The sequence below is a fragment of the Plecotus auritus genome (assembly GCF_963455305.1).
Source record: "Plecotus auritus genome assembly, chromosome: 15".
Lineage (NCBI taxonomy): Eukaryota > Metazoa > Chordata > Mammalia > Chiroptera > Vespertilionidae > Plecotus > Plecotus auritus.
Genome location: NC_137781.1, coordinates 6,438,458 through 6,466,318, shown reverse-complemented (window position 1 = coordinate 6,466,318; position 27,861 = coordinate 6,438,458). Strand labels below are relative to the sequence as shown.

The following is a 27,861-nucleotide window of genomic DNA, read 5'->3' as shown; positions in this document are numbered from 1 at the left end:
CTCCCTTCCTCTCTGAAATCAATAAAAAAAAACATATATATATTTTAAAAAATTACAGTTTCTAAAAGACTGTCTTTCATATTCTTACTTATTAGCTGACTTCCAGCTGGAGTCATTTATTCATTCGTTTTATGGTCAAACGTGAAATAAAGGTCCAGAAACGCTCTCGGCGTCTTGGGCACCCAGCCCGGTCCAGGTGGGGATGCTCTCCGCTCCTCCTCCCCGTCCTCCGGGCAGAGGTGTGTGGGTGAGGTGTCCCCGGGGAGGGATGCAGCCCATGCCCGTCAAATCAAGCGGGCTTTTCAGGAGCACTTAGAGCAGATGAACCCGGATTGGCTTTGGCAGGGGGAGGGTTTTATTTTGCTGGCCCCGCGTACTTGTAATAAAAGTGCCCTTTTGAATAAAAATCAATGACAGCTCTGAATACACCGTCAGTGATGCAACATCCATAAAACGTACTCTGCGTGAAATCCAGCGTTACTCTGCGGCAGCACTAGGTACAGCTTGCGTTTCGGGCCCGAACCTGTTTCCCATGGCGAGGGCAATGGCCTCCAACAGCAGTCAGATGGTGTGAGGTAGAACGTAGACGCAGGGTAACTAACACTCAAACGAATCCTTAATGTTCCTTTTAGCACAGAGACCGGCCCTGGATGAATTTGCACTGTGTCGCTCACCCTTCCTCCCTCCACCTCTCCCTCCCTCTCTTCCTCCCTGACTCTCTCTAGTCTGCCCATGTGTGTAGAACTGAAGGAACGCAACAGAGATGAAAGGCATCTTTTATTCTCTAGAAGCTTAAAGTACCACTCTAGATATTACACGTGAACCGTGTCCACGAGATAGTCTTCCATTCGCTTCCTGATGTTTCGAGGATGTGGACTGATGATGCATCACCATAGAATGCTGTTGGAGGGAGGAAACGGAGGTGCCCTTTCCTCCCTCCGACGGCACTGCCTCTCCTTTTCTGCCTAGAAAACTCCTACTCATCCTTCACGACCCAAACCAGATGCGACCTCCTCGATGAAGAGAGCCCGCAGGCAGAGGCCATGCCGACATCTCTTGTGCTCCCAGCCGTCTTGTATGAGTAGCTGATACGTTCTCTGCTTTTGCTTCAGTCTCCCCACCCATCGGAGCTCCCAGACCCTGCCCCACTGACTGGACTCTCACCAGGGCCTCGCTGCGCCCCCTCGTCCACTAAACTTGCAGTACGGACACACTTTCTGGGGAGGGCATGGGACAGCGAGGGTCTGGTGCATGTAGTTAGTAGGTTAGTGGGTTTTGGGGGCCCAACGTGGCCCATATTGAGACCATGATAGTGACTTGTGCTTTAATTGATTTTCTCTCCTTTGGGGGTCATGGAAGACCATTTCCTCAAATTCTCAGTAGGACCGATGGTAAGAGGAACATGGAATTCTGCGTCAGCCAAGCGAGGGTGAAAGGTCCTTCTAGAACACAGGCCTCTGTTCTTTCCCACAAACAGGGGAGCACAATTGAAGGTCTACCCCCCTCCCCGCAACTTGCCTGCTAAAGTACCAAATTCAGGCCCTAGAGATACTCTTGTTCTTTTACGTCTTCATTGTTGAAAGTCTTACATACGTCCCCATATTTCCCCCCAGTGACCTCATCTAGCCCGCCCCCGCCCCCCACCCCAGGCCTTCGCCACCCTATTGTCTGCGTCCATGGGTTATGCACATATGCATACATGTTCTTTGGTTGATCTCTTCCCACCCACTCACCCTCCCCCACCTTCCCTCTGAGATTCCGCAATCTGTTCATGATTCTGTGTCTCTGGGTCTATTTCTGTTCATCAGTTTATTTTGTTCATGAGATTCCACACATGAGTGGGATCATGTGATACTTATCTTTCTCCGACTGGCTTATTTCGCTCAGCATAATACTCCCCAGGTCCTTCCATGCTTTTGCAATTGGTAAGAGCTCTCTCTCTTTTTTTACAGCAGCGTAGTATTCCATTGTGTAGATGGACCATGGCTTTTTTATCCACTCATCTGCTGATGGGCACTTAGGCTGCTTCCAAATCTTAGCTATTGTAAGTTGCGCTGCTATGAACATGGGGGTGCATGTCTTCTTTCTGATGAGTGTTTCGTGTTTCTTAGGATATATTCCTAGAAGTGGGATCACTGGGAACTCATACAGCTTACCAAAAGGAAGACAAACAATCCCATTAGAATATGGGCAAAGGATCTAAATACACACTTCTCCAAAGTGGACATACAGAAGGCCAAGAGACATGTAAAAAAGGTTAAAGTCGATTATCATCCGAGAGATGCAGATCAAAACAACAATGAGCCATCAGCTCACATCTGTCAGAATGGCTGTCATCAACAAATCAACCAACGACAAGGATGTGGAGAAAAGGGAACCCTAGTGCACTGCTGGTGGGAATGCAGATTGGTGTAGCTACTGTGGAAATCAGTGTGGAGTTTCCTCAAAACACTAACCATGGAGCTGCCTTTGACCCTGTGAATGTCACTTCTTGTGATGAAGGAGGTGACAGGAGTAGATTACTCTCCTTGGGCACTTGCAGGCTCGAGGCCATGGTCACTGTGGACTGAGACAGGCACCCAGCTGCGAGGAAAGGCAGCTTCCGCTCCTGTGCCCGGTGGCAGTGGCACTGAGGGCCCTACCAGGGACTGAGGAGTGGGAGAGTGTGTGTGTGTGCATGTGAGTGTGTGCACATGAGTGTGTGCATGTGAGTGAGTACACGTGGCTGTGTGCACATGAGTGTGCATGTAAGTGAGTACATGGGGGTGTGTGCATGTGAGCCTGTGCACGTGAGTGTGCATGTGAGCATGTATACGTGGGTGTGTGCATGTGAGCGTGTGCATGTGAGCGTGTACACGTGGGTGTGTGCATGTGAGCGTGTGCATGTGAGCGTGTACATGTGGGTTTGTGCACGTGTGTGCATGTGGGTGTGTGCACATGAGTGTGTGCATGCGAGTGTGTACACATGGGTGTGTGCGTTTGTGTGCATGCACACATACACTGCCTAGTCTCACGTTTAGAATATGCACCATCTTTCCAGGAGGAATGGATTCATAATTGACAAAAGCCATTTAATTAAAAATGTGTCATCACCTCATTAATGTCTTCTCCGAGGATGCAATGCATCATGATCCTCTTGCATTAATAGGATGGTGTCTGTTCGCCCTCAAGACCCACGCGTGGCGGTTACAGAAGGAGGTGTGAGGGGGAGCAGAGGAGGCAGGCCTGGCTTTCTCTTGCCCTTACAGGTCCCATTTCAATGTGACAAGGCGTACACCTGCCCATCTGCTCTCCTGATTCCATTTTCTTTTCCCAACTCAGCCCTGTAGGGGTCTTGCAACCCCCCTGCCCCCCATGGTGGGGAGCCAGGGTCTAGACACCCCCAAAGGCTGCTGGTCCTTTTAGGGCAAGTCCTTTGGACTAGATCAAGAGAGGACGTGGCCCGGTCAGTGTGGCTCAATGGTTGAGCGTCAACCTATGAATGAGGAGGTCACGGTTCAATTCCCCATCGGGGCACATGCCCGGGTTGTGGGCTCGATGCCCAGTAGGGGGCGTGCAGGAGGCAGCCGAACCATGATTCTCTCTCATCAATGATGTTTCTCTCTCTCTTTCCCTCTCCCTTCCTCTCTGAAATCAATACAAATATATTTTTAAAAATAAAAAAGAGAGGACGTGGAGCCCCACGGGGCGGCCACAGTGCCCAGCCCAGGTTTCCGTTCAAATGTAAGGATAAGGAAGCAGAGAATCACAAGGAGGGGCCCCAGGGGAAGGGCCATGAATTATTCATCCCAGTGTCGGGCTTGGGGCTCACAGAACCTCCTCTTCGGCCCTTTACAGGCCGCCAATGAGGACGGCACCTCATTCACGCGTTGAATCGGGGCCTCTGAATGGCCAGAGAATTCATTTCAAAGCCTCACTGAGCATCGGCCTATTAGAGATAAAGAAATAAAGAAGGAAGGCAGCCCAGTTTGTTTCCGAAGCTACGACATGAATGAAGGCTCTTCTGCGTCTCTGCTGGCTGTTAAAAAAGCGTCGCTTCTCACAGAGCAACTGTTTTAATTAAATCAGTGATTCCGTGTCATTGAAGTCGGTGCTCTTCAGGAACACGCAGCACAGGGCCTCTGACTCTTGACAACGTAATTCAGGCCAAGAGTGGGTGTGGGAGGGGGAGGGGGGACGCTGGTGACGGTGCGGGGTGGCGACAATAGGAGAGGGAAGTGGATATTTATTTAGTGTTTTTTTTGTTGTTGCTGTTGTTGTTGTGAGTCCTCACCCAAGGATATTTTCCCGTTGATTTTTTTCCCTTTATTGATTAAGGTATTACCTATGTGTCCTTATCCCCCCCATTGCCCCTCCACACCCCTTCCCCCCACACTCATGCCCTCACCCCCCTGGTGTCTGTGTCCATTGGTTAGGCTTATAGGCATGCATACAAGTCCTTTGGTTGATCTCTCCCCCTTACCCCCACCCTCCCCTACCTTCCCTCTGAGGTTTGACGGTCTGATTGATGCTTCTCTGTCTCTGGATCTGTTCTTGTTGATCAGTTTATGTTGTTCATTATATTCCACAAATGAGTGAGATCATGTGATATTTATCTTCCTCCGACTGGCTTATTTCGCTCAGCATAATGCTCTCCAGGTCCATCCATGCTGTTGCAAATGGTAAGAATGCCTTCTTTTTTACAGCAGCGTAGTATTCCATTGTGTAGATGTACCACAGTTTTCTAATCCACTCACCTGATGATGGGCACTTAGGCTGTTTCCAAATCTTAGCTATGGTGAATTTTGCTGCTATGAACACAGGGGTGCATATATCCTTTCTGATTGGGAATATATTCCTAGAAGTGGGATCACTGGGTGAAATGGGAGTTACATTTTTAATTTTTTGAGGAAACTCCATACTGTTCTCCCCAGTGGCTGCACCAGTCTGCATTCCCACCAGCAGTGCACAAGGGTTCCCTTTTCCCCGCATCCTCGCCAGCACTTGTCATTGGTTGATGATAGCCATTCTGACAGGTGTGCGATGGTACCGCATTGTCGTTTTGATTTGCATCTCTTGGATGATTGTGATTTTGAGCATGTTTTCATATGTCTCTCGGCCTTCAAAAAATGAAACTAGACCACCAACTTTCACCATACACAAAAATAAACTCAAAATGGATAAAGGATTTAAACATAAGACGGGAAACCATAAAAATATTAGAGGAATGAACAGGCAGCAAAATCTCAGACATATGCCGAAGCAATTTCTTTACCAATACAGCTCCTTAGGGCAGTGGTTGGCAAACTGCGGCTCGCGAGCCACACGCGGCTCGCGAGCTGTGGTTTGCCGCTCTGTTGACTAATGAGTTTGCCGACCACTGTCCTAGGGCAATGGAAACTAAAGAGAAAATAAACAAATGGGACTACATCCCATTGATTTTTAAAGAGAGTGGACAGGACGGGGAGAGGAGACGGGGAGAGAGAGAAACATCGATGTGAGGAAGACACATTGATAGATTGGTTGCCTCCTGCACACACCTGACCAGGGCAGGGGATCAAGCCTGCACCTGAAGCACACCCCTTTGACCAGAATTGAACCTGGGACCCTTCAGTCCATGGGCTGACGCTCTATCCACTGAACCACACCAACTAGGGTGCACATTAGACCATCTCCCTGCCCACCAGCACTGAGAGAGGCACTATTGGGGTTAAGGCGCGTGCAGGAGGCAACCAATCGATGTGTTTCTCTCACATCGATGTTTCTCTCTGTGTGTCTCTCCCTCTCCCTTCCACTCTCTCTAAAAAAATCAATGGAAAAATATCCTCAGGTGAGGATTAACAGCAGCAGCAACAACAACAACAACACACACACACACACACACACACACACACACCACAAAACCCCAAACAAAAAACACAATAGCTCCTTTAATTGGCCCTTAACATCTTTTTTTCCGAGATGGACTCAGAGACAGTGTGTGCTAGCCCAGCTCATAAAACCTGTTTTTCCTGGTCCTGTTCCAGGGTGCCACTAGATAAAGCAGTGCTGTGAGGTTTTGTAGGGCCAGGCGACAGGACGTACCCTCCCAGGTTTTGGCCCTCCGCGTCTCATGGACAGGTGTGGCCTAATCCCACGGGCGGGTTTTCTTTCCACCTTAAAACCCTTCTGCTGGTGGAAAAGGACAGACTCCAAAACGACCATTTGGCAGGCCCTGCCAGGGGTTATACAGGCTTATCGGCGTTCACGCCAAACGCTTGCCGTGGGCGCTGCGGAACTTACCATTAAGATCCCATATTTTATTTTTTAAAAATGTTTTTATGATCTCCGAGATGAAGGGAGAGAGATGAAAACATCCATGATGAGACAGAATCATGGATGGGCTGCCTCCTGTACGCCCCCTCCTGGGGATCGAGCCCCCCAACCCGGGCATGTGCCCTGACCTGGAATCGAACCGTGACCTCCTGGTTCATGGGTGGACCGCTGAACCATACTGAACCACACCGGCCGGGGCTAAAATCCTATTTCCTATTCCAGGGGTCCTCAAACTTTTTAAACAGGGGGCCAGTTCACTGTCCCTCAGACCGTTGGAGGGCCGGACTATAGTTTAAAAAAACAACTATGAACAAATTCCTATGCGCACTGCGGGCCCGGGACGCGTCGGCTGCTAAGCAGGACAGGCAGTGGCACCCGGCGGGCCGGATAAATGTCCTTGGTGGGCCGCATGTGGCCCGCGGGCTGTAGTTTGAGGACGCCTGTAAGGAGCGTCTGTGTGAGCATGGGTCTTTGCCGCAGCTGTGTCCCTGTTCCGGGGGCTTGCCAAGCACAGCTGTCCCCACTTCTCCAAAGTGTGTGCATTTGCAGAAATCCCTTGGAGGTGGCAGGTCTTCTAATTTTTGTTTTAAAGCTTTGTTCCTGGGGCGGGGGGAGAAAACCACAGAGGCACGAACTCCGTGAGGAATTTAAGGCTGGCATCAACTGGAAAGGCACGCAAGCTCATCGTGAACATGAGACGCTGTGCAACTCTGGGCCCCGGTGCACGTACATCACTGTCATCGGGATCACTGTGCACCAGGCCGATCCGCTCGTGCAGTTTCTCTCTCCTCCGCGCCTCCTGATTTCCCGGGTGAATGAAGTGCAGTCACGTGACGGGTTTCCCAGGAAGACCTACTAAGAAGGAGGAGATGGGGTAGGCATGGGAGGGGAAGGGACAGACGGGAGACCGGCTGGGCTGGATGGTCTGTGCATGGCTGTGGCTTGGTCCGGAGGCTTCAGGTTCATCCTCCTCTGGCTGGAGCCGGGCTTGCGGCCATGTGACACAGGGCGCTGGCTTCTTGCTGGCTGCCCTCAGGGGGCCACCCACAGTTCCTGGCCACGTGGCTTTCCCCACCTGGCCACTTCCTTCATGAAGCCATGAGTTCCTACAGCTTTTAAGTCATCTAACGCCGTGGAATCGAGAGAGGCACAGCTCATGACTTTTGCCATTTTCTATCTTTTAAAAAAATATTTTTATTGATTTCAGAGAGGAAGGGAGAGGGAGCGAGAGAGAGAAACAGTGGTAAGAGAGAATCATGGATCGGCTGCCTCCTGCACGCCCCCTCCTGGGGATCGAACCGCAACCCGGGCATGTGCCCTGACGGGGAATCGAACCCCGGGCCTCCTGGGTCATGGGTTGATGCTCAACCACGGAGCCACACTGGCTGGGGCTGGGCTGCACGTTTGACATGCATGACTCACTTCAGAGAAAACAGCCCGTTGTGTCAGTCACCATCCACGTTTCAGCGATGGGGAACCGAGGTCCAGAGAGTTTATGTAACCGTTTGAGAAGTCGTGGCACTAGACTGGATAGCACGTGGCGGTGCCTCAGCTGCCCGAGTCCAGAGCCTCTGCTGGTCGCTCTGTGCCGTGGCGTGACGCCTGCAACTCCCCGCAGAACCGCAGTGAACGGTGTTCCCGACGCGGATGTCTGAATGAATGCGCCACCGGCCGGAGCGTGGCCTTGTGTTCAGCGCCCCTCCCCAGCGAAGCCGTGCCCCCGTGCATTCTGGCACCCGCCTCCCGTCGCCCTGACGTGGTGTCTCCCCAGCCTTCATTGATGCCGATGGAGTGTCCGGACCGGTGGCCTCGATGGCGGATATTTCTATTTCTCCCCTCCACCGCCCCATCCTGGGAAGCCTGACCTTAGCAGCCCTTCGTTCCAGTTTGTCTGCGACCTGATACTTCAGCGTTGGGGCCCAGAAGCCACAAGCCTCTGGGCTGGCCCGGCTGCGAGGGCCCTGATGGACATCCCACACCTGTCAGCACTCCAGGTCGGGCCACGGATGGGACCGGGCTCTGAGGGAGGGCGGGGCTGATCTTGGCCGTCTCTTAAGAACGTGGTCAGGTGTCCATGGCAACAAAGCCCCGTGGAGATGCTGCGCGGAGACTTGGCCCTCCCCTGCACGGGGCCAAGGATATAGCGACCTCTGAGCTGCCACTTGCTGACAAGGCTGGGAGGACTGGCGTTCAAGTCGCTGGCCCAAGGGTGGACTCTCTGCTTTCACAGAGGCCACAGGAACCTGGGGTTTTCTGCCAACTACTATGTGCCTGGCACTGTGCTGGGTGTTAGGCACACGGCAGGCTCCTCTGGCCCTTGGAAGACATAGAGCCCGATGGTAAAGCTGTTCACATACCCAGGGACTGCCACATGCGATCCTCAGTACTGTGTTGTACACGCATGGGATTTGGAGACACGGAAAAGGCGGTATGTAATCCTGCCCGCAGACAGAGTGATGCTTAGGCTTCCAAAGGAAGACGTGGTTTAGTGCGAGATAAAGTCAGTGCAGTGGCCGGCACAGAGTAGGGTGAGCACGGTACCTGGCGCACAGTGGGTGCTTATGGGTAATACCTGCTATCAGAATCAGCAGCAATAGCAGTAGCACCCTAGATCACGAAGAATAGGTGAGTGATATATTTTTGTTAATATGTTTTTACTAGTGGCCCGGTGCACGAAATTGGTGCACAGAGGGGGTGTTCCCTCAGCCTAGCCTGCACCCTCTCCAATCAGGGACCCCCCCAAAAAAATCAGCCTGCACCCTCTCCAATTGGGGACCCCTCAACTGGCAGTTGGACATCTCTCTCACAATCTGGGACTGCTGGCTCCTAACCACTCACCTGCCTGCCTGCCTGATCGCCCCTAACTGCCTCTGCCTGCCTGCCTGATTACCCCTAACTGCCCTTCCCTGCCGGCCTGCTCTTGCCCCCAACTGCTCTCCCCTGCTGGCCTGATCTTGTCCCCAACTGCCTCTGCCTGCCTGGTCACCCCTAACTGCCCTCCCCTGCCAGCCTGATCTTGCCCCCAACTGCCCTTCCCTGCCAGCCTGATCTCGCCCCCAACTGCCCTCCCCTGCTGGCCTGATCTCGCCCCCAACTGCCCTCCCCTGCAGGCCTGATCTCATCCCCAACTGCCCTCCTCTGCCGGCCAATTTGGTTCTGATTAGTCAGTTTCTATGCCAGTCAGTGTTAAAAGCTCCGCCTCCTAGGCAGCCATTGGCTCCTCACAGTTCACCCAGATTTGGTTCTGATTGGTCGGTTTCTATGCCAGTCAGCATCTCTGGGCCTATCTCTGGGCCTGTTCAGAGAGGCGGGGCTGATCAGCAGCCCCCGCAGAGGCCCGGAGAGAAACAGTGGCGCGCCTGCTGGCGAAGCCCGCAGAGAAAGAGAGAGGCAACAGCTGATCAACAGCTGCCACGGGGGCTGCTGATCAGACCCTGCCTCTCTTCGGGCCACGGCAACCCAGCACTGACTGCAGGATTGACTTCCGGTCGGTCAAGCCTTCGGTCGTTTTGGACATTATGGACCCTGGGTTTTTATATATTAGGATTGATTTCAGAGGGAGGAAGGGAGAGGGAGAGAGAGACAGAAACATCAATGATGAGAGAGAATCATGGATTGGCTGCCTCCTGCATGCCGCCTACTGGGGATTGAGCCTGCAACCTGGGCATGTGCCCTGACAGGGAATCGAACCATGACCTCCAGGCTCATAGGTCAATGCTCAACCTCTGAGCCACACCGGCCGGGCCAACATTGCCCTTTTAAAGGAGATGACATCCGATTGAAAGACACTTTGGAAATGGGGTCGTTTGATACCCATAAGGTTCTCCCCTCTGCCTGCCCCCCAAGGCTTTCTCATGGTCAACACTTGTGAGCCAAGGCTCCCTCCAGCCCCCTCGATACTGTAGTTTGTGTGGAGGTCCCAGGGGAAGGCATGCCCACTTGGCTCTGTGACATCTCCTCTTGTAGGATCTGGTCCATCACTCAAGGCTGCTGAAATCTTTTTGGATCCCACCTATGTCACCTGACATATTTCTCTCTTTCTCAACGGGGCGTCGTCAGAAAAATTGGAGAAGCAGGCAGCCTTTATTTTAAGCCAAGTCATTGATAAAAATGTTGAACAGGAACTAGCCAGGGGACTGGGTTCTCTGAAGGCTATTAGAAGAAAACGCCCTCTGTCCCTAGCTGGTTTGGTTCAGTGGATAAAACATCAGCCTACAGACTGAAGGGTCCCAGGTTTGATTCCCGGTCAAAGGCACATGCCCGGGGTGTGGGCTTGATCCCCAGTAGGGGGCGTGCAGGAGGCAGCCAGTCATTGATCTCTCTCCCATCATTGATGTTTCTCTCTCTCTCTCCCTGTCCTTTCCTCTCTGAAATCAATACAAATATATATATAAAAAAAAAAGAAAGAAAGAAAAGAGAATTCCCTCCACATCAGTGTTAGTTTATTAATCACCAGTCTCTGGGCACTGGCATTGTCTTAGCTGTGGAGTGAGTACCCCTGACTGTGCAAGTGTGTGCTTATTTCTTGCAAAAATTCACATACTGATGGGAAAGAGCACCTAAGCTACTGTCACCCATTTATTTATTTTTTATTTTGATTTTGTTAATCCTCACCTGAGGATATTTTCCCATTGATCTTTTAGAGCGAGTGGAAGAGAGAGGGAAAAACAGAGAGAAACACATCAATTGCTTGCCTCCTGCACGTGCCAGGGCCGGGGCCCGGGCCTGGGAGGAGCCTGCAAGCAAGGTACTCGTGCCCTTGACCGGAATTGAACCCTGACCTCCTGGTTCATTCATAGGTTGACACTCAGCCATGCCGGCCGAGCCAGGCTTCCCATCTCTGTGGCTCGGTTTTCTCCTTTGTAACACCACGGGGTGGGATGCGGTGGCAATCACCGGACCCCGCAATAGGGTGACTGGGAAAGTGAAAAGGTTACGTAAGGGACCCGGTTGGTCCGTGAAAAGTGCCCGGGCTGTTGTTTTCCTTCTCAGCCAGGGCTCCTGTCCTGAAGCCTGGGACCTCAGGGGGCCCTGGGCCGCTGTGCCCAGCCCGCCACAGTTGTGCAAGCGCGCTTGGGTCTCTTGTTACCCAGGAGCCGGCAACAAACCAAAATAAAGGAAGGGGACAGGCGGGGAGGGCCGAGCCTCCCCTCCGCAGGGAGCCTGCCCCGGTCAGCTGGGAATGCCTGTCAGCCATCCAGGGTGGCTCCCGCATGGGCCTGGAGGTGGGAGAGTGACTCACGCCTGTGCCCTCTCCACCCCCGCGCCCGCATGCTCAGCCCTCCCCAGCCCGGGGCTCACCTAATCCCCACCGTGGGAGTCGGGGGGCATGTGCGCCTGAGCCGAGGTCTAGGGTTGCACACAGGAGTGTGTGCAGGGGCGGTCTCCGTGCAGCGAGCGTCCCACGAGGCGGGCAGCGAGGTCAGCCTGGCAGCCGCTGCCTCTCCAGCCCAGACCCGGCCGGGCGCAGGCAGCCGCTGCCCCGCACCCCGGGAGGGCATGGCAGAACCAGAAGGCAGCGGGCTGCAGGTCCTGCTGCACACGCTTCAGGTAGGAAGGGGCCGAGGGGCTGCCGACGGGCCACCTGGCGGGCTGGGTCCTGGGGCCCCTCCCGCAGGCTCCTCCGGTTCCCCGGGCTCGGTTGGTTTGCTCACCGGCAAGGATCATAGCCCGGGAGTCCTCAGCGGCTCTCACCTTGAGGCGGACCCGAGGGATGCTCTGGTGGTTCGATATGGAACGGGGACTGAGAGCTGTTGCTGAGAGCTCTGCTGAAATCGTTGAACCTGGTGGGATTAGAGGCTCAGGCGGCAAGATCGGGTTTGCAGGAGAGGAGAAAGCAGGGGGGAAAGCCCGTCTGGCACAGGAGGACATGTTGATGCTGTCCCTCAACGAGGCGGAACGGAACTCCAGCCCAGCGGGAGGCCCAGCGCAGGAGGCCAGGGGTAGCCGGGAAGCCAGTGCTCCGGGCTTCGGCTAAATGTGTTCTGGGTTCCCAGAGTGCCAGCGGTAGAGTTGCCTGGGAAGCCTGCTCATGGTGCCCCTGCCCAGGTGGGTCTGGCCAGAAGGAATCAGGATTGCCTGGGGGGCCCGGCCAGCGTGGCTCAGTGGTTGGGCGTTGACCTATGAACCAGGAGGTCACGGTTCGATTCCCGGTCGGTCGGGGCACATGCGCGGGTTACAGGCTCGATCCCCAATGTGGGATGTGCGGGAGGCAGCCGATCGATGATTCTCTCACATCATGGATGTTTCTAGCTCTCTTTCCCTCTCTCTTCCTCTCTGAAATCAATAATAAAAAAAAAAAAATTGCCCTGGGCCAGGGTCTGGGCCATCGGCTTCCCTACAGAGTGGTTCTGTTCATTCCTAGGTTTGAGAACTCTTGATCTGGAGCAAATTTGTCTGCACCCTAGAATCACCCGGGGACCCCCCCCCCCAAAAAAAAATCAGATTTAACTGGTCTGGGAGCAACTTGGCCATTGACGTTAGGAAGACGCCCCAGGTGGTCTCCCTGTGCAGCGAAGGCCAAGAACCACTGCTTTCTAAACGCAGGTAGAGGCGTGAGCGTCACTGGATGCAGAGAATGCCTGGGTTTGGGGGGTCCCGGGGTCATGGAAATCTGAAGGCTGTGAACGGGGGTCACGGAGGATGGGCTGTGGTACCTCCGCCCTGATGTGGAATGTAAACATTGTGTACTTCTGCTGTAAAAAAACGGTCTTAGTTTTCCTCTTATTCTTTTTATTTTTTATTATTTAAAAATATACTTTTATTGATTTCAGAGAGGAAGGGGGAGAGAGAGAGAGAGAAACATCAATGATGAGAGAAAGTCATGGATCCGCTGCCTTCTGCATGCCCCCTACTGGGGTTCAAGGCTGCAATCCAGGCATATGCCCTGACAGGGAATCGACCTCTGACCTCCTGGTTCATAGGTCAATGCTCAATCACTGAGCCACCCCGGCCGGGCTCCTCCCATTCTTAATGACAGCTGTAACCCTAAAAAGTTAAAGAATGAGTAAATCCAACCTTCCAGCGTACAGATGAGGGAACCGAGTCTCAGAAACAAAATAGCAATCCCCCCCCTCCCCTCCGCACCCAAGGTCAGGTAACCACCTAATTGGGGAACTGGGCTAGCACCAAACAATTCCAAGATCCCGTGACGTCATGTCTTTTGACTCATTCTATCCGATGAGTAAAAGGCAAGGACGCATCTGGGCTGGGAGTGTTGGGGGTGGGAGCGAACCTCAAAGTGAATTTTCCGTCGGCTCGGAAGTCACTGCTGGTTGAGCACAACCTCCTGAATTCCCACCAGTGGGGGTTTATAATTGATATGTAGAATGATGGCTCTGGGCCATTGCAGGATTCTCAATCAAAGGAAGATTTAATTATGTTCCATATGCCCTACTTAGTCCGCAGCTAACCAGAACATTAAAATGACGGGATCGAGCTTTCCCTGTACGCTCCATTGGTCAGACTCTGGTGGTGGAATTATTTGGGTTCCTGGCCTAGCCTCGAGCCAGCCCCCAAAACTGTCTCCATGAGTCCCCCTTCTGTCTTGATGCAACCAGTCAGAACTCTGACATACAGTCCAACCTCGGTTCTTGAACGAGCATCTCCCGTCTCGAACAATTCACTCCTCCACCCGACAACCCTTTCATGCGATACCTGTAGGATCCCTCACGCGTCTCTCAGGCGACGGACAAAGGGGAGAATGCCCGAGTATGAGTCAGTTTACCGCTGTTAACATCTCAGGAAACTGTGCTGTGAATATTTTCGTGTGTGTGTGTGTGTGTTTGCTTTTGTTGCTGCTTATTATTTATTATTACATTTTTATTTTTCACTGTAAATTTCCTTTCCTTTTGGTTAAGTTTTCGTTTCCATTTCATGTCCTTTTTGTTTTTAAAGTGTTTATTTCTAGATTAAACAGTACATTAGATATGTACCGTATATAAGAAAAGTTAAAGGAGGGGATCATTTGGGGGTCTGGAACGGATTAATTCAATTGATGTTATTTCTAATGGGGAAAAATGATTCAGTTTTCGAACTGTCTTCTGGAACGAGTTAAGTTTGAGAACTGAGGGTCCACTATACTTTATCTTATTTTATATATTTTTAAATTTAAATATATTTTTATTGATTTCAGAGAGGAAGGGAGAGGGAGAGAGAGATAGAAACATCAATGACGAGAGAGAATCATTGATGGGCTGCCTCCGGCACGCCCCCCACTGGGGATTGAGCCCGCAACCCGGGCATGTGCCCTTGACCAGAATCGAACCCGAGACCCTTCTGTCCACAGGCCGACGCTCTATCCACTGAGCCAAACCAGCTAAGGCAGTTCTACTGTACTTTTAAAAAAAGAAGACCAGACCAGCCGGCGAGGCCCAGTGGTTGAGTGTCGACCTATGAACCGGGAGGACACAGTTCGATTCCCGGTCAGGGCACATGCCTGTGTTGTGGGCTTGGTCCCCATTAGGGGGCGTGCAGGAGGCAGCCGATCCATGATTCTCTCTCATCATTGATGTTTCTCTCTCTCTCTCTTCCTCTCCCTTCCTCTCTGACATCAATAAAAATATCTTAAAAACATAAAGAAAGAGGACCCAGAGCAGATATTCCACCCAATGGTATCTCGTGATGGATTTCAGGCTCTTCCCACAACCGCCATGGACTAGGAGGGCCTTGGAGTTTCTGAGAAGTTAGATGAACCGCTTTCGACGGGAGATATCAAGGGTCTTACTGATTCAGGCCAGACCCTCTTTCCTTGTGCATCAAGGAGACGGACGGCTTGGTGTTGCTTCTCTAGCCCCTGGGGAAGACTGTGGTGGGTGTGAGGGTCGCCCAAGGAGGTGCACACGAGGCTGAAAGGGGTAAAGAATCATGACTTTTTTAGGTCGTCTGGAAACTAGAAGGGCCCGCCTGTAGACTGAAGGGTCCTGGGTTCGACTCCCGTCAAGGGCACATAGGTTGCAGGCTTGATCCCTGCTAAGGGGCATGCAAGAGGCAGCCAACCCATGATTCTCTCTCCTCATGGATGTTTCTAGCTGTCTCTCCCTCTCCCTTCCTCTCTGAAATCAATAAAAATATACACGGAGTGGCCAGATGATGAGGACCTCTGAACACATAATAACCTGGCCACTCAGTGTATATCCTATAGAATAAAAGGCTAATATGCAAATTGTCCCCTCGACCAGGAGTTCGACCAGCAGGCAGGCCGGCCAACCACCCATGTCCCCTCCCCCTGGCCAGGCTGGCCAGACCCCACCCATGCACGAATTCATGCACCGGGCCTCTAGTGTGTGTGTGTGTATATATATATATATATATATATATATATAGAAATACACTGAGTGGCCAGATGATTATGTGTTCAGAGATCATCATCATCTGGCCACTCCGTGTAGATTAAAAACAAACAAACAAAAGAAAAGTGCTTGTGAGCTCTAAACGCCGTTCAAATGACCGCAGTTTTATGGTTTCCCCTGTCGAGGACACAGTGGCAAGACCGGGGACACTTGCCTACGCTTTTCACCAACCGGCCCTGCTTTTTTCCTGGCAGGACGCCAGCACACTTGGATGGGAAGGAAGGCATCTCGTTCCGTCGTGTTCTCGTCTTTCCTGTGCCTCGCACGCGTGGGGGGCGATGCGGGGGCTGCCAGGGTAGCAGCACGCGGGCGCCACTCCGGCTCCCACGTTCGGAGCCCTCCCCCCCCCCCCCCCCCCCCGTGGCACCCCCCACCCGCCAGTGCAGTTCCTGATCAAAGCGCGAAACGTGTGATGATCCGGTCAGCATTGGGAGCCTCGGGGCCGGACTACGGGCACGCTTTTGCCGTTTGCCTGGGTGCGTTGTGGCCTGACGTTAGACCAGCTCCAGGTGAATCCCAGGTCTGTGTGTCTTTGCCAACACGAGCTCCTTTTCTCGGCTCCGGCTTCAGGAAGGTCATGTAGGATGGATTGCCAGCGAGGCTGCAGGATGCGGCTTCCTGTCTGGAGTTAGCATTGAGCTTTATAGATCATCGGAAACCTGCTGGAGGGACAAGACTGTTGGGTAGGATGGTATGTCCAGAAGAGCGAGGCCTGCCCAGGCTGGTGTGGCTCAGTTGGTTGAGCATCATCTCGTGCAGCGAAGGGTCACAGGTTCGATGCCCAGTAGTGCACATACATACCCAGGTTGTGGGTTCGGTCCCTGGTCGGGGCACATGCGTGAGGCAATTGATTGACGTTTTTCTCTCCCTCTCCCTTCCTCTCTCTAAAATCAACACAATTTGGCCCTAGCCGGTTTGGCTCAGTGGATAGAGCTTTGGCGTCCTGGGTTCGATTCCAGTCAAGGGCACATGACTGGGTTGCAGGCTCCATCCCTAGTCGGGGGCGTGTAGGAGGCAGCCAGTCCATGATTCTCTCTCATCGTAGATGTTTCTATCTCTCTCTCTCTCTCTCCCGCTCCCTTCCTCTCTGAAATCACTAAAAACATATTAAAAAAAGGAAATCAGTACAATTTTAAAAATTGTCTAAAGACATAAAACGCTGAGCAAGGTCTTTGAATTTTGACTCAGCCCCTCACAATGTACGTGATTCAGGACAAAGTCTTGAACTTTGCTTTACTGGAATGTTTCTCATCTTGAAATGAGAATTACAATTCCTGTTCATGGGCTTATTCTGTGTTTGTAGAGAAAACACACGTGGAAAGGTTAGCGTCATGTGTGTGCCTGATAACGAGTCATGACTGTATTAAACGCAGTTCCTGCTATCATGAAAACGTGATGTTAGCGTGACAAGGGAGGAGGAGGAAAAGTATTTGTGGAGCAAGTCTGCAGGTGATGAGTGGCATCCACGGTCAAGGTGGACAAGCAAAGGAAATGCAATGGCCCTTTGGAAGCCCAGGCTCTGCCTGGCGGGAGGTCCAGGGGGGGCCTGAGAGAGTGGGCCAGGTTTCAGCAGGGGAAGGCGTGGTTACCAGAGTCAGGAGGGCGCCCAGCATCTTCCCCAAGTCAGAAAAGTGTTGGGAGCCTGGCCTGTGTGGCTCAGTGGTTGAGCATCCACCCATGTACGGGGAGGTCCGGGTTCGATTCCCGGTCAGGGCACATGCCCAGGGTTGTGAGCTTGATCCCCAGTAGGGGGCGTGCAGGAGGCAGCCAATCCATGATTCTCTCTTACCATGGATGTTTCTCTCCCCCTCCCTTCATCTCTGAAATTAAAAAGAATATATATATATATTCATAATAAAAAGAATCTAAGGACAGCCATGGAGGCTTTGAAAAAGGTTCTCCTGGAGGCCTGCGGGCCATTCTGCTTGGGCTCCAGAGGCCAGATGGCCATGGGGACAGCCTTCGCCTCGGGTTTCAGATGAAAGGCAGGCTCAGGTTTCACACTGGGGGTATCTGATGAAACTTTCCCTGAGGGGTTTGGAGAGAGGGCAGCGTCTCCAATAAATGTCAGTAATGAATTCTCTCTCCCCGTCCTTCCCCCTCCAAAAAAGAAAGCCCCAGTGGATGTTAATATCTCTTTTCTCTGGATCCCACCACCCAGTACAGCTCCGTGCCCTACATTTCAACCCCCCAGGCTTCTTTATCCCACCCCCATAAGACTCGCATCAACCCAAGTAGCTCCTGTAACGGGGCACAGTAGCTAAATTAGGAAGAGGCTCAGAGCAAATCCCATTTTCTCCTGGACTCTCATCATTTAATCATAAAATATATATTGCACATCCTCATATGCATTGGTATATATCAGAATATATATATTAAATGTCGTAAAGGAAAAAGAAAATTCTCCAAAGGACAGCTAAAATTCTGGGCTGAGCAAGAGGCTAAGATGATGCCCGGCCACATGGTTCAGAGGTTGAGGGTCGACCTAGGAACCAGGAGGTCACAGTTTGATTCCCGGTCAGGGCGCATGCCCAGATTTGCGGGCTCGATTCCCAGTGTGGGGCATGCAGGAGGCAGCCGATCCATGATTCTCTTTCATCATGGATGTTTCTGTCTCTCCTCCTCCTTTCCTCTCTGAAATCAATTTAAAAAAAAAAATCCTTGGGCCCTGACCGGTTTGGCTCAGTGGATGGAGCGTCGGCCTGCGGACTGAAGGGTCCCAAGTTCGATTCCGGTCAAGGGCATGGACCTTGGTTGCGGGCACATACCCAGTGTGCAAGAGGCAGCTGATCGATATTTCTCTCATCGATGTTTCTAACTCTATTCCTCTCCCTTCCTCTCTGTAAAAAATCAATAAAAAATATATTTAAAAAAATCCTTGGGTGAGGATTAAAAATGAATACATAAAATAAAATAAAATAAAAACAGAACACACTGTGGGCAGCATTCGAGGCTCCAAACCCTTCAGCAGGCACTGTATGCACCCCAAGATCCAGGCACGCCCCGGAGTGAATGTGGACGTGGGCCCTGTGGATTCCAAGTGCATAAGAGAACCCAGGACAAGGTGGACGTGGGGAATGTGACACACAGCTTATATATAAGCTCCTAGTATATATATAAAAAGAAAACACACAGGGGCCTATCCTGTTCTTATTCCTTCTGCATCCTGGGAGAAGTCTGCGGAGCTTAGTTTTGATGTGTAGCGACCACACATTGGGGTTAGCCCCAGAGAGAGCTGAGTTTCAATCCTAGTGCCAGCACATACAAGCTACGTGCTCACGAGGGAGTTGCCTCGCTTCTTGAAGCCTCGGTTTCCTCACCTCTTCTTCGCCTTCCAGTGTCCTGCTCCACCTGACACCGTGGCTTGCCCATCCCAGGAGCTCTCTAAGAGGAGATGAAAGCTTAGGCAACGCCACTTCCCAATGGTGCCATTTAATTCGAGCAGATTTTGAGTTTTTTGGTCCTCCTTCACATTGGCTGTGTAGGCTTAAAAAATGACCCAACTTGCCCGAGCCTGTTTGGCTCAGTGGATAGAGCATCAGCCTGCGGACTGAAGGGTCCTGGGTTCCGTTCCGGTCAGGGGCACATGCCCGTGTTGTGGGCTCGATCCCCACTCCGGGGCGGGAGGAGGCAGCTGACCAATGATTCTCTCTCATCATTGATGTTTCTATCTCTCTCCCTCCCTCTCCCTTCCTCTCTGAAATCAATAAATATATATATATATATCCTATCTAATAAAAGAGTAATATGCAAATTGACCATACCTCCACTAAACCCACAAGCCACGCCCTCCAGCCAATCAGGAGCAAGTATGCAAATTAACTCAACAAAAAAAATGGCTGCGGCCACAGAGTGAGCAGGAGGCTTGGCTCTGCTCAAGGCTACAAAGTTTCAATTATAGAAGATAAATAAATCCCAGATACCAGGGCCTCTGCTTGGGTCACCAGGGGCCGTGGCCGGCCTGCAAACCACCACAGGCCCCTCGCCCAGGCCACCTCACGCCCTAAGGGAACCCTCACCCTGATCCAGGACACCCTTCAGGGCAAACCAGCTGGCCCCCACCCATGCACCAGGCCTCTATCCTGTCTAACAAAAGAGTAATATGCAAATTGACCATCACTCCAACACACAAGATGGCTGCCCCCATGTGATCAAAGATGGCTGCCCCGATGTGGACACAAGATGGCCGCCACAAGATGGCCAGCAGGGGAGGGCAGTTGGGAGGGACCAGGCCTGCAAGGGAGGGCAGTTGGGGGTGATCAAGCCTGCAGGGGAGGGCAGTTAGGGGTGACCAGGCCTGCAGGGGAGGGCAGTTAGGGGTGACCAGGCTGGCAGAGGAGGGAAGTTGGGGGCGACCAGCCTGCAGGGAAGGGCAGCTGGGGGGGACCCAGATCTGCAGGGGAGGGCAGTTAGGGGCAATCAGGCTGGCAGGGGAGGGCAGTTAGGCATCAATCAGGCTGGCAGGGGAGTGGTTAGGGGGTGATAAGGCTGGCAGGCAGAAGCGGTTAGGGGCAATCAGGAAGGCAGGCAGGCGAGCAGTTGGGAGCCAGCAGTCCTGGATTGTGAGAGGGATGTCCGACTGCCCATTTAGGCCTGATCCTAGTAGGATCAGGCCTAAATGGGCAGTCGGACATCCCTCGAGGGGTCCCAGATTGGAAAGGGTGCAGGCTGGGCTGAGGGACATCCCACCCGCCCTCCCCCCCCCCCCCCCGCCCTGCCACTGTGCACGAATTTCATGCACCAGGTCTCTAGTATATATATAATAGAGAAATATGCTAATTAACCAGGACGCTGTAATGAGTTGACTGGACAGGAGGAGGTTGCATGTGCAACGTCAGGGACAGGGTAGCAGGGGGCCTCTGTGCGCCTGTGCTGGGGGAGGGCCTGATCAGCAGCAGCCGTGGCTGCTTCAAGGGCCGGAGAGGGAGGCAGGGCCGGACCGGCGACTCGAGGGTGGGCCGTGCCGCGTGATTTCGAATCACGCTCTGGCTCCTAGTATATATATAAAAAGAAAATGCCTCGGTAAAATAAAGAAGTACTAGCTAATTTTTTTTTTTTTTAAAAAGACCCAACTTTATAGCACTTCTCCTTCTGCATATCCAAAAAGGAGAGGCTATTAATATTTGCACATAAGGTCCTGTCTGTCATATTGATTCTTCGAAAATGCTGAGAATTACCGTAGCGCTCAAAATCAATTAAGAGCATTCTGCACGTGTCACTAAACGACAATTGAAATAAAAAAGTGCGCGTCAACCACTGACATTTCAAGGGCTATATTTGCTCGCCACTGAGGCTTGACAAATGGAAATTAGTTACAAACCTGGCCGGAATGGGAATCCAATACTGTTTCCAGTCTTGTCGAACTGTCCAATTACGGAACTCTTTGTATGGAACACGTATGCCCCTTTTCCATTTGGGTTATTACGACGGAGTTCCATGTGAAATCTGAAACTGGCTGTTTGACAGCTGGTTCTGTCTCTCCAGCCTGGGGCTTGGGGGGCAGAGATGCAGGTAGCCGGGTGGCCTGTTCCTACTTTGTCTTGGCAGGGGTTTAGCACCCAGAGGTGCCCTATTGGACATGGCATACGGGCAATCCGTGGGTCCCGGCTGCTCGTCACCCCTTGAGCCCGTTCAGCAGAGACAGGGTGGAATCCCACATGAGCGCTGATTCCAATCCTTCCAGGAGCGTGGGCGAGCAGCAGGGCACCCACAAACATCTGCTCTGCCCCCCACCATAGGCCAGCTGCTGATAGTGGGCGGAAGGACAGAGATTACATGGGAAGTCGGCCCAAGGGTTATGCCAAATGTGCAGTTTACAACTAAGGGGGCTGGAGGTTTGCAAAGGCCTGTGGGTATGGAAAGGCTGGGGGTCTTCAAAGGGCTGGCGGCTCGGGTTTCCGCAGCAAAGCTGTTCGTCTTCCCATGATGACAGGCAGCTCCCCGTGGGGAGGTCGGGCTGCGTTTCCAGGTGAGCTCCCAGGTCCCACGTGCAGCTCCCAGCCAGGTGAGAAGGTGCCTTCTTTCATCAGAACCACACAGTCACGGTTCACAGAGCGTAATTCCTATTTTTTTATATTTTTTAAAAATATATTTTATTGATTTTTTACAGAGAGGAAGAGAGAGGGATAGAGAGTTAGAAACATCGATGAGAGAGAAACATCCATCAGCTGCCTCCTGCACACCCCACACTGGGGATGTGCCCGCAACCAAGGTACATGCCCTTGACCGGAATCGAACCTGGAACCCTTGAGTCCGCAGGCCAACGCTCTATCCACAGAGCCAAACTGGATAGGGCTATTTCTTTTTTAAAAAAATATATTTTTATTGATTTCAGAGAGGAAGGGAGAGGAGGAGAGGAGGAAAGAGATGAGAAAGAATCATTGATCGGCTGCCTCCTGCATGTTGGACCGAGCCCGCAACCCAGGCATGTGCCCTTGACTGGAATCGAACCTGGGACCCTTCGTTCTGCAGGCTGACGCTCTATCCACTGAGCCAAACTGGCTAGGGCAATGATTCATATTCCTTACAACTCTAGCTGGTCCCCAATATTCTGCTTCTGCCCCTATCACAGCTGCACCTGTAGGAAGTCGCCTCAGCCCTCTGAGTTGGTCAGAGTGTCTGTGGGGACACTCTCTGGGTGCTCCAGGGATCCCTGGAGCAATAGAAACGTAGCCCATCGCCGGGACGTGAACACGGTGTTGTGTATTCTTACTTCCGCAATGAGAAATCTGTTCCGTGATCTTGACTGCTAAAATGTAGACGGTGGAGGGGTCAAGGGGAGGGCCTGTTCTTCTCACCGAAGTCAGGGTCAGCTTCTTGCATCTGAATCTTACTGCAGCTGCCCGCCTTGCAGCCTTGGGGACTTCACGTACCAGGATGTGGCCAGGAAGATAACGGTGTACTTGCTGAGCTTGGTGCCCGCGACAGTTCATATCTTTTTAAAAAATATATTTTTATTGATTTCAGAGAGGAAGGGAGAGGGGGAGAGAGAGAGACGCATCAATGATGAGAGAGAATCATAGATCGCCTGCCTCCTGCACGCCCCACACTGGGGATTGAGCCTGCAACCTGGGCATGTGCCCTGATAGGAAATCGAACTGTGATCTCCTGGTTCAGCCACTGAGCCATGCTGGCCAGGCTTTTTGACTTTTTAAAGTAAGTTATTTTAAAATTATAGTTGACTGTGGTATGTATTTTACTGCTCATCTCCTGGTCCAGATGAGCCCGGCGAGGTCACGCGTGGTGGATTGGAAATGGCAAAGATGGAATTTTAGCAGGGACGCCCACTAGTCTGCGCTAGAGTATATAGACAGAGCACGGATACGCATTTCCTGCTAAATCTTCCCTCTGTTGGCTGTTTATTTCCTTAAAAAAAAAAAAAAAAAAAAAGAATTCTTCTGCCGTCTGTGGCTTCGAAGATCACATCAGAAGAGTCATTGCGATCACTGTCCTTGGAAATGAAGAACTTGTGGTTTTGTTGAGGCCCGAGGCAGCGATGCCCAGAATGATTTACTCTCCAGCCGAGATGCCACTCTGTCACCCCAGCATCTGGGGCCCTGGGGCGAGGACCACGGCTTCTCCTCATTTTCTGCCTGATTCTCCACGCTGGCGAGCTCGAGGCTCTGTCTTGCTTCCTCTCTCTCTTCTTGTTCCCAGTACGCTCTCCCCAGCGTGGCTTCCTCCGTCATACACCATCCGTGTGTCAGGGCTGCCTCCATCGGTGTCTCTCTCTAGTCCCGACCTTCCCATTGTTAACGTAACCTGTAAAGAATAGCGTAACCTGTAAAGAATTCGAACCTGCAAAGAATTTTTTTTGTGTGAGTTTATTTGAGCCAAACTGTCGACAACCGCCTGGAAGCAGAATCTCAATGTATTGAGAGAATGCCCCGGAGAATGGCATGTTCCTCACCTTGTTTTATACATTACCATCAAAGGAAGAGATGTAATTCATGGGTTACAGATGAGGGAGGGGGGACAAAGCAAAGGCAAGAAACATCTGGGATTGGGTAAAACGTAAAAGGGTAGACACCTGCTTGTTTTACTTTGGTGGGTGCAGGACAGTGAACAGTCAACCATCTACACCAGGGGTCCTCAAACTACGGCCCGCGGGCCACATGCGGCACGCTGAGGACATTTATCCGGCCCGCCGGGTGCCGCTGCCTGTCCTGCTTAGCAGCCGACTCGTCCCGGGCCCGCAGTGCACATTGGAATTTGTTCATAGTTTTTTTTTTAAACTATAGTCCGGCCCTCCAACGGTCTGAGGGACAGTGAACTGGCCCCCTGTTTAAAAAGTTTGAGGACCCCTGATCTACACTAATAAAAGTAACATGCTAATTGACTGTACTTTTGCTACGCCTACCAGCCAATCAGGAGTGAGTATGCAAATTAACCCAACAAAGGTGGCGGGCTAATTTGCATAGGCAGGCGCTGAGCGGCCGGGGGCGTTCCACACCACCCCAGCCGCTCCGGGCCTCTGGGCAGTGTGGGAAGGCGGAAAGGCTGCTCCGGTTCTGAGCGAAAAGGCGGCTCCGGCCAGAGCGAAGGCAGTGCCTGCAGCCAGGGCAAGGAAGGACCATTCTTGCACGAATCTTCGTGCATCGGGCCTCTAGTTAACTCTGTAACAATGCGGGGGTTTGTGGTCTCTTTCTGGTGCATTGGGTGTGCCCTGAGGGGATCCGGGAAAAGGGAAGTTACATGTTACCCTGACATGCCAAAGGTATGTTATCTTAGATGCAAAAAGACAATATGGGCTCAGTTAAAGATCAAAGTTGGTCTTTGTCAGGGAAGATACTGGCCTAGGACAGGACTACACACCGTAGACTACTTTTCAATGAAAAAAAGTTTAATTTCAGACCATCCTTTGTGGTTACTTTAGGTCTCTGAGTTTGCAAGGCTGCCATGCAGGCCTCCCCTGAGTTCATCAGGTTAGCACGTGGCCCCTTTCGCCACACCATGAAGCTCCAGACACTTATATCCAGGTGAACAAACACCCCAGCGTTCTGGAACAGCCCCCACTTATACTTGTTATCCGGTTATAATCACGAGTAACACCCCATTTCTCTCTCAAAAGGCACAGTTTTGTAACCGACACATCTCTGGAAATTTGACATCTTCACTTGAATATCTTACAGGCATTCCAATTACTGTGAACTATTGATTTAAAAAAAACAAAACTAATTCTCATATTTCTTCCCAGTTAATGGCGTCAATATCCACCGGTTGCTTTTCCTTGATCGTTTGATTTCTCGGATCGAATCAGTCAATAAACTCTCCGGGATGTGCATTCAAAACACATCCCACGTCTGCCCGATGCTATCTCCTCCCTCCAGTCTAGTTCAGCCACAATCATCTCTTACTTGGACGGATCTTAAAATCCATTCTCCATATCGTAATCAGGTTGACATTTAAATCAGTTCATGACATTATTATTATTATTTTTTTGTGTGGCCTAAGATCCTCTTACAAGAAGGGAAGTAAATAACTAGGAGCAATAATAGAATTTACTATGCCACTGAACTCAGCAGGGCAGCCAGAATTTACTGAGCGTCATTGTGCCCGCTTGTTTGCATTTGCTCAGTTATTTAATTTAAGCTTCATCTCATCTCTGTGTCCGTGGGCATCATTCCAGTGCGATCCGGCTAACACAAAGCAAAACAAAAGAAGCAAATCGATAAACAAGAAAAATGAGGCTCAGAACAATGACAATATCTTCCTCACGTAGCTAGCAAATGTTAACGCTGGATTTGAACCTTAGCTCGTTCTTCCTGGTGCTAAAACCCAAGGGTTATCTGTTTGGATTTTTCTCCACTTTGTTGGAACCAATCATCTTTTTTTAAACATATTTTTATTGATTTCAGAGAGGAAAGGAGAGGGAGAGAGAGAGAGAAACGTCCACGATGAGAGAGAATCATGGATAGGCTGCCCCCTGCACGCCCCGTACTGGAGATCCATCCCTCAACCCGGGCGTATGCCCTGGCCTGGAATCGAGCCATGACCTCCTGGTCGATGCTCAGCCACGGAGCCACGCCAGCCTGTCATCTTTCTTCCTCTGTCCTCAGGAATGCTTTCTGAGAGGTTTTTGTGTTCCGCGGGCCATTTGCCTAATGATTTATCTATCAATTGTCATCATCGCAACCTTGTTGAGGACTTTCCCTGGGTGACTGTGTTGAGTAAGAATAGATCTGCTGATGGATAACGGAAAGCTAAAAATTGTCCTTTTGTCCTGGGTGAGGTAGGTAGTCCTGAGCTGCCCGGGGGGGGGGGGGGGAGGGGGAGCGGGCCATACTCATGGCACTGTCTGTCTTTCTTCTCTAACATTGAAATCCATGGCTGTCTTCCTTAAGACCAGCCTGAGCCCTGGCCGGGTATCCAAGTGGTTAGAGCATCGTCCCCATATGCCAAGGTGGTGGGTTCCATCCCTGTTCAGGGCACATACAAGAATCAACCAGTGAGTGAGTGGAACAACAGATCGATGTTTCTCTCTCTGTGTCCCTTCCTCTCTCTCTATCTAAAAGCAATCAATCAACAGAAAATTTAAAAAACAACACAAAACAAAAACGAAGCCCTCCTAAAATTGGGTCTGTTACTAAGGAAAAAGGGGGGGGGGGGAACCCAGCAGTGTCTGCTATGGCGACTGTCTTTGTTTTTCTTTGCCTCTCATTATTTGAGTCCCCACCTCCCCCCACCCCCGACCCCCACTGCCGGGGCAGCCTGGGTATTTAAAGAATAAAGCCCTTGGCATCCGATTGAACGGGCTGTACTTCCCACCGTTCCCCTGAGACTGACTTTTTTTTGTTGGGCAAGTGGTGTGACTTCTGTAAGCTAGGTTCTTTAGGCAGCCACCTCATTTAATTCCTTTTTAAATAATATATTTTTTAAATTGATTTCAGAAAGGAAAGGAGAGGGAGAGAGAAAGATAGAGAGAAACATCCATGATGAGAGAGAATCATGGATCGGCCGCCTCCTGCAGACTCCTTACTGGGTATCGAGCCCGCAACCTGGGCATGTGCCCTGACTGGGAATCGAACCATGACCTCCTGGTTCGATGCTCAACCCCCGAGCCACACCATTCGGGCAGAACTCATTTAATTCTTACTAAAGCCCTGAAAATAGACGTTCTTTCTTTCTTTTTTTAAAAAAATGTATTTCTTTATTGATTTCAGAGAGGAAGAGAGAAGGAGAGAGAGAGAAACATCAATGATGAGAGAGAATCATTGATTGGCTGCCTCCTGCACACCTCCCATTGGGGATCGAGCCCACAACCCAGGCATGTGCCCTTGGCCGGAATAGAACCCAGGACCCTTCAGTCCCCAGGCTGACGCTCTATCCACTGAGCCACACCGACCAGGGCTCTTTCTATTTCACAGATGAGAACATCAAAGCTCGGAATGTGGTTAGCATGTCAAACAGTACCCAACACGCCCCATGAAAACTCCTACTCACCCTGTTTCAATCCAAAGTGTTCCTCCTGACTACCCAGTTGGGAACCTTCATCCTTCGTTCTTCCCTCTGCTGAAGTTTTCACAGAAAAAAACAAACAGCTTCATGTGATCAGAGGTGATAGGAGACTAACAGGAATTTTAAAAAATCATGTCTGAACCCAACCCTAGGGACGTCTGATTCAGTAGGTCTGAAGGGGTTTGAGAACCTGTAGCTTAAAAAGTTGTCATAGCCCGGTCGGCGTGGCTCAGTGGTTGAGCATTGACTTATGAACCAGGCGGTCACGGTTCCGATTCCCGGTCAAGGGCACATGCCCAGGATGCAGGCTCCATCCCCAGCAAGGGGCATGCAGGAGGCCGATCCATGATTCTCTCTCATCATGGATGTTTCTCTCTCTCTCTTCCTTTTCCCTTCCTCTCTGAAATCAATAAAAATATATTTCAGAAAAGAAAAAAATAGAAGCCATCTCTGACTTCCTTGTCTCACTGACCTTGTGACCCCTGCTCTAGGGTGTGTCCAGACATTCTCACCTTTTCCTGGGCCCCGTCCCATTCCCACAAGTGCATCCTGCCCTGCAGGAGCAGTTCTCATTCGAGGTGCTAGGGACCCCCAGTTCACCTCGCCTTTCCCCCTTGGCTTCTCTCTGGGCTGAAGGCTGGCAGCCAGGGGGTGCAGGGGGATGTACGGGGTGGGGATAAAAGACAAGTATAAAGGCTCCGTCTCGCAGCTTGGATTTCAGAGGAAAAAAGACACAAAAAACACGTGTTCTCAGGGCGTA

At 51.5% G+C, this 27,861-nt stretch overlaps 1 protein-coding gene across 1 annotated transcript in view; it reads left to right on the top strand.

The window, feature by feature from the left end:
• Positions 1 to 11,778: 11,778 nt before the first annotated feature.
• Positions 11,779 to 27,861, top strand: part of AGBL1 (AGBL carboxypeptidase 1) — a gene marked incomplete at its 3' end in the record, with an annotated part of 283,890 nt that continues 267,807 nt past the window's right edge. Inside the window, exon 1 of the mRNA XM_080651582.1 lies at positions 11,779 to 11,844. Coding sequence (XP_080507708.1) covers positions 11,794 to 11,844 — 51 coding nt within the window. The 5' untranslated portion in view covers positions 11,779 to 11,793. The remainder of the gene's footprint in view (positions 11,845 to 27,861) is intronic.